A 7,223-nucleotide genomic window follows, 5' to 3' on the forward strand; every position below is an offset into this window, starting at 1 on the left:
ATCTCAAAAGAGTTGACACAGAAATTTTCCGAAGTTACCGAGATTACTCGAATGGGACCAGACAAATTACGAGTTGTCGTCTCCAGCAGAACCCAAGCGAATGAAATAACGCGCTGTGATCTCTTTGCGATAGAGTATCGCGTATACGTACCCTGTTGCAACGTTGAAATAGACGGTGTAATAAACGAAAAGGGTTTGACTCGAAAAGAGATACTCGATGGTGTCGGTCGCTTCAAGAACTCTTCACATAAAAGTGTGAAGATTCTTGCATGCGATCGACTGAAATCTGTGTCACTTAAAAATGACAAAAGAGTCCTCAATCGGACAAACTCTTTTCGTGTGACATTTGAGGGTTACGCCCTTCCTAACTACGTTGCAATAGGTGCACTTCGTTTACCTGTTCGGTTGTTTGTACCCCGGGTAATGAAATGCAACAAATGTATGCAACTCGGTCACACGGCCGCCTATTGTTGCAATAAAAAACGTTGCGCAGATTGTGGAGACAGCCATGATGAGAATCCTTGCGCGAAAGAGCACAAGTGTCTTCATTGCGGCGGGACTCCTCATGATCTTATCCAATGCCCGGTGTACAAACAACGAGGGGAGAAAATCAAGCGTTCCTTAAAGGAACGTTCCAAGCGGACTTATGCAGAAATGCTTAAGAGTTCCGTACCAACGAATCAGGACAATCCCTACTCCATTCTGCAGAACGACGAGCCTGTTGCTGACGCTCCCAATGCAGGAAGTTCCGGTACATCGCAGGGTGCCGTCAGGAAAAGAAAAATTACTTCTTTTCCATCACTCCCCAGAAAGACGACCGAAACTTCCCAAGTTAAAATGAAAACTCGAATTGAACGTGCTGAGAATAGACCGCAGCAAGTACCTCCTGGTTTAAGCGGTTCTTCTACGCACCAGGGGTCCTCAGCACTTCCCGGAGCAGCACCCACCCCGTCTGTTCCATTTTCGCGGTCGAGGCAACAGCCACAATCTGGTTTGCTTGCGCTTTCTGACCTGGTGGACAACATTTTAAATGCTTTAAATATAAATGACCCTCTTAAAAGCATAGTATTATGTTTGCTTCCGATTGTGAGAACATTTTTGAAAGAAAAATGTGGTTTTTTGGCAGCGTTCATTTCCCTCGATGCCTGATTCAGTGCAAGAGGTCAAGGAATTGACCACTGTAATACAGTGGAATTGCAGAAGCATTATTCCTAAACTAGATCAGTTTAAATTTTTAGTTCACAGCTCTAACTGTGATGTATTTTCTCTCTGTGAAACATGGCTTTCTTCAGCCGATGAGCTGAATTTCCACGATTTCAACATTATTCGCCTCGATCGAAATGACTCGTTTGGTGGCGTACTATTGGGGATTAAAAAATGTCACTCCTTCTATAGAGTCACTCTCCCATCGATGACAGGCATTGAAGTTGTTGCTTGCCCGACACAAATCAATGGCAAAGACCTCTGCATTGCTTCGATATATATCCCTCCCAGAACTACGGTAGGCCGCCATCAGTTCTTTGATACTATCGAGGCAATGCCGGAGCCGCGGGTAATCTTAGGTGATTTTAACTCCCATGGAACAGCATGGGGATCACTCTACGATGACAACCGTGCCACTTTGATTTATGATCTGTGCGACAACTTCAAATTAACAGTTTCGAATACTGGGGAAGCAACCAGAATAGCCAACCCTCCTGCACGGGCAAGCATGCTAGACATATCTCTATGCTCTTCTTCGTTATCCCTGGATTGCATGTGGAAGGTAATCCAAGATCCCCACGGTAGTGATCACCTACCAATAATTTTATCGATCGCTAATGAATCAAGCTCTCGTGAGTAAGTCAATATTTCGTATGACCTCACGAAGAATATTGACTGGAGAACATTTGCGGAAATAATATCTGAAGCAATTGTTTCAATGCATGAGCTTCCTCCACTCGAAGAGTATAACTTTATATCGAGTTTGATTTACGAAAGCGCTCTTCAAGCTCAAAAGAAACGTTTACCGGCTACCACTTTCCGACGTCGTCCTCCATCACTTTGGTGGGACAAGGAGTGTTCAAAGGTCTACCTTGAAAAATCATCCGCTTTCAAAAAATTCAGGAAAACTGGATTAGTGGAATGGTTTCTAAAGTACCAAGCTCTAGAAGCCAAACTAAAAGGTTTGATTAAAGCAAAAAAGCGTGGATATTGGCGGAAGTTCGTCAATGGTTTGTCAAGGGAGACCGCTATGAGCACTCTTTGGAATACGGCTAGGAAAATGCGTGGCTGGAACCATACAAACGAAAGTGAGGAATACTCTGACCGTTGGATTTTTAACTTTGCAAGGAAGGTTTGCCCCGACACCGTTCCTGCACCAAACGTCGTACGCGACATTCCACTTCAAAGCGATTATGAGAATTTTTCGATGGTGGAATTCTCAATTGCCCTTCTCTCATGTAACAATTCAGCTCCGGGGTCGGACAAGATTAAATTCAACTTGTTGAAGAATCTTCCCGACTTGGCGAAACAGCGTTTGCTGAACTTGTTCAACAAGTTTCTGGAGCTGAATATTGTCCCGCATGACTGGAGACAAGTGAGAGTGATAGCCATACGAAAACCCAACAAACCGGCTTGCGATCACAACTCGTATAGGCCGATTGCAATGTTATCCTGTATTCGTAAATTGTTAGAGAAAATGATTCTACTTCGTTTGGACAAGTGGGTCGAAACGAACAATTTGCTGTCAAATACGCAGTTTGGCTTCCGCCGAGGTAAAGGGACAAATGATTGTCTCGCGCTGCTATCTTCTGAAATCCAAATCGCATTTGCTCGCAAAGAACAAATGACTTCCGTTTTTCTCGATATCAAAGGGGCATTTGATTCAGTTTCCATGGGAATTCTCTCAGAGAAGCTTCATAATCGTGGACCTTCACCAATTCTTAACAATTTCCTGTACAATTTACTGTCAGAAAAGCACATGATTTTCTCTCATGGCAGCTCGAAATCTTCTCGTTACAGTTTTATGGGCCTACCACAAGGCTCCTGCCTAAGCCCCCTCTTGTACAGTTTTTACGTCAATGATATGGATGATTGTCTAACTAGAGACTGCACGCTGAGACAACTTGCAGACGATGGAGTTATTTCCATCACGGGTACTAATCCCGTCGTTCTGCAAAAGTCGTTGCAAGATACCCTGAACAATCTGTTCACGTGGGCCCTCAAGCTGGGTATCGAATTCTCTACGGAGAAAACTGAAATGGTCGTTTTTTCTAGGAAGCACGAACCCGCCCAATTCCAGCTTCACCTATCCGGCAAAACGATCCAACACTCTATGTTTTTCAAATACCTGGGTGTATATTTTGATTCTAAGTGTACCTGGGGGAGACACATTGCGTATTTGAAACAGAAATGCCAGCAAAGAAAATGAAAATCAAACACCGACTGGTGAGACACGTTATCAAAAATCACATCAATGTGAAAAAGTCACCCGGCATTGACCACATCAACGGACAGATGATCAAGGAACTACCAGATCTGGCAATAAATCATCTCACGAGAATTTTCAACGCGGTGACCCATAGAGGATATTTCCCACTGTTCGGGGTCGGTGCTTCGGTTTCGGTTCTCAAATGTGGACTGTATTAAATTTTACTCGATTTGGTTGGATAAAAAACACTGTTTAAACACTTAACAATATTCTTTATTAGTTCTAAGTTTATCGGTTCGATAGCTAAAATAACTTTGTCGGTTTGGTTTGGTCAAAAACACGTCGTTTCGGAAGGCGTTGTATATGTGTGTTCGCAATTCTTCTCTTCCTGTGGGTGTGGCTTACATTTCGGTTTCTTTTGCTCGGCGTTAGACCGAACATTCTCCCCCGGGTGATGTATCACATCAATGTCATTCGCTGAATTTAATCATCAGAAGTATATAAATTATCCTCGATTGGTAGTACAGAAACCTTGGTTATTGGTCGCCTATAGGTTGATCCATTAGTGAACACATCTACTGCTCTAACTAGACCATCCTCTCCCGGATATACAGATGTTATGCGACCCAGTTTCCAACTGAGTGGCCGTTGATTTTTGTCTTGGAGAAGGACGATCATTCCTGGCCGAAGATTAGGCATCATTCGGAGATTTTTCTTTCGAGGCTGGAGAGTGTTCAGATAATCTTGGGTCCATGCGCGCCAGAAATGCTCGCGCGTTAACTGTAGGTGCTGCCATCTATCTAAACTGGAGGCTTTAACATTTTCCAAAGTTCAGCTAAGGTTCAGCTAAGGCAACAAGCGGACGGCCAATCAATAAATGTGCTGGTGTTATTACCTTAGGATCTGCGGGATCTGTAGAAATGGTGAATGAAGGTCGGGAGTTCAAAACTGCTTCTATCTCGGTTAACACGGTAGCCAATTCCTCGAATGTTAACCTTGCTGTTCGGACAATTCTTTTGAGATGTGTTTTCGTGGACTTGACAGCTGCTTCCCAAAGTCCGCCGAATTCGGAAGCATCAGGTGGAATGAAGTGCCACTCAATTTCGCGTTGCTGACAAAACTGTTCAATTTGACTGCAGGATTGTTGATCTTTGAATTGACGGTAAATTTCATGCAGGTCATTCTGAGACCCTCGAAAATTGGTTGCATTGTCGGAATGTAACTGTTGTACTAATCCTCGTCGTCCAATCAGTCGTTTAAGAGAAGCGATGAAAGCATCGACCGTAAGATCGGATACAGCTTCCAAATGTACAGCCTTTGTGGACATACAAACATGAACTGCAACGTATGCTTTAATCAACCTTGGCCGTCGCACTCCTTCCTTTATCGAAATTGGACCGGCATAGTCGACACCAGTTACGGCAACCTTGGCAGGTTGCCCATAAGCTGGGTAGAATCGGTTGGATTGGTTCTGAATCATCGAATACAACTGCGAGTTACCTTTCTAACCGTAGATCGAGCGTTAAGAAGCCAATATCGCTGCTGAATGGCATTGATAAGACCAGTTTGGCCCACATGGTGTAATTCTTCGTGCATCATCTTTATGAACGCCATAGTGATTGGATTCTTATCGGGCAGAATTATTTGATGCTTGGAAGCAAATAACAACATGGAACGATCCAATCTGCCCCCAACTCGAAGAAGTCCATCGTGATAAATCGGTCGTAAGTTTCCAATACGTTTACACGGTTGACTCGATTCAATCCTACGAATCTCATACCTCAAATATTCATGTTGCAATATTTTAATTATCGTTTCAGTTGCCCGTCGTAGCTCGTTGATCGTGTGATGACATGACCTTCGACGGACAAGCGGATTTTTCTGTCGGCAGTTGTCGATAAACCGAATGATGTTGGCCATAATTGAACGGCCAAAGTTGACCTCGAGAAACGATGTCAGCTGGGTTCGATTGGGATCGTATGTAACACCATTGATAATCTGCAGTGAGATTAAGGATTTCTGCGGTGCGATTACGCACACATTGCTGGAGCTGATCAAGCAGTTTCCTCATCCAGGATAGAACAATCGTACTGTCTGATCATAGCACGACTTCTCGGAGTTCCATTTTCAACGCAGGAATTACACGCTGTAACAATCGTGTTAACAAAAGTGCAGCACACAGCTCCTTCCGCGGAATCGAAGGATCGTGAAGCGGTGCTACCTTTGGTTTACTACTTAACTAGCGTAGTTTGGCGGAACCATCGGCAAATTCATTACGCAAATATATGTAAGCACCATAAGCAACTGAAGATGTGTCTGCAAATCCATAAAGCGAATATGACACCACGTTGTCGAACGTAACACGTCTAGGAACGTTAATACGGGTTAGCAGTGGCGATTCCGTTTCCAGATCCATCCATTCATTGTTCACCGGTTCGTTCCATTCGAGTTTCGCTTTACGCAACTGTTGAACCAACAGTTTCGCTGTCACGATGACTGGAGCTAGTAATCCAATCGGATCGAACAGTTTCGATATTTCGGAATAAATACTTCTGTTGGAAATGGTATCGTTCGTCGTCTCTTGTCGGAAAGGATTCGCTATGAAGAACAGATCATTCTGTGGATCCCACAGTAATCCAAGTAACTTAATTACTCCGTTCGCTTCATATTCCGGAATCGGCATTTGTTTCTCTCGGAATTCTTCAGGAATATTCGATAAAAATTCATCGGAATTTGAGCACCATTTATGAATGGCGAAACCACCTTTACACAGCAATAGTTGTAGTTGAAGCTGAATATCTACGGCGTCGTGAATGGTATCAGCACCAGATAATGCGTCATCTATGTAAAAATCTTCTCGCAGAACATGAGCTGCGGTAGGCGTCTCAACAGCTTCGTCATCGGCGGTTTCATCAAGCAGCGGCTGGCTTGAAATGGTGCGGATGCTGTGCCGTAGGTAACAGTGTTTAACTGAATCACTCGTATTGGATCGGATGGATTTTCTCTCCAGAATATGCGTTGATATGATCTGTCGTCTGGAGCAACTAGTATCTGGCGATACATTTTCGCTATGTCAGCTGGAAACACATACTTATATTTCCTGAAACGCAATATGATTGAGAAAAGGTCGCTTTGCACTACAGAACCAACCATAAGTACATCATTGAGCGAAAAATCAGCAGGAGACGATTTTGCACTCGCGTCGAACACTACTCTACATTTAGTGCTACTACTGGATGGACGTAGAACTGCATGATGTGGCAGATAATATTTGTTTTCGGTTGATGTTTCGTTTGCCATTTCAACTTCTTCACAATGGCCAAGAGTTTCATATTCATGGATGAAATCTTTATACTGGTCTCGCAAATTTGTATCACGTGCAAGACGTTTCTCTAGCGCTAGTGTGCGGCAGTCATTCAGATCTGAAGTATTCTCTTTAAACGGCATCTTCACAATAAACCTACAACCTACGTTTGCAGGTTCTCACGAAATGTTTCTCGCACAATTTTTGTTCGGCTGAATGTTTACTTACGTTAGAAACATCTTCGATTTCCCAAAATCGGTGCATTCTACTTTCAATGTCTTCAATGGATGCTAGATTTGAGTGTTGTGTTTCCAACGGTGTATTTGAGACAACACCAGCTACAACCCATCTTAGGAACGTTTCTCTCAATTGTGGCAAATTCTCTGCAAGGTTCAACTTTCCAGGTTTCATTAGATTGAAAAACAATTCTGCACCAATAAGCAAATCCACTTTAGCTGTCAGGTGGAACTCAAGGTCAGCTAGTGCAAAACCGTTTGGTATATATTA

General features: G+C 43.4%; 1 protein-coding gene across 1 annotated transcript; it reads right to left on the bottom strand.

Annotated features, from left to right (window-relative positions):
* Positions 1–5,651: 5,651 nt before the first annotated feature.
* Positions 5,652–6,859, bottom strand: LOC129761290 (uncharacterized). Its single transcript, XM_055759005.1, has 2 exons — positions 6,504–6,859; positions 5,652–6,357 (listed from the first exon to the last, which is right to left on the bottom strand). The coding sequence occupies exons 1-2, from the start codon at positions 6,857–6,859 to the stop codon at positions 5,652–5,654; spliced, it is 1,062 nt and encodes a 353-aa protein (XP_055614980.1).
* Positions 6,860–7,223: the final 364 nt, after the last annotated feature.

Source organism: Toxorhynchites rutilus, chromosome 1 (genome assembly GCF_029784135.1).
Source record: "Toxorhynchites rutilus septentrionalis strain SRP chromosome 1, ASM2978413v1, whole genome shotgun sequence".
NCBI lineage: Eukaryota > Metazoa > Arthropoda > Insecta > Diptera > Culicidae > Toxorhynchites > Toxorhynchites rutilus.

What these genes read in the sequence shown, in the direction of transcription:
- LOC129761290 (XM_055759005.1), bottom strand. Translation starts at nt 6,859, where the DNA reads ATGCCGTTTAAAGAGAATACTTCAGATCTGAATGACTGCCGCACACTA. An exon ending in TTGCGTTTCAGGAAATATAA is followed by an intron (nt 6,358 to 6,503) that starts GTATGTGTTTCC and finishes CCTACGGCACAG; the next exon opens with CATCCGCACCATTTCAAGCC.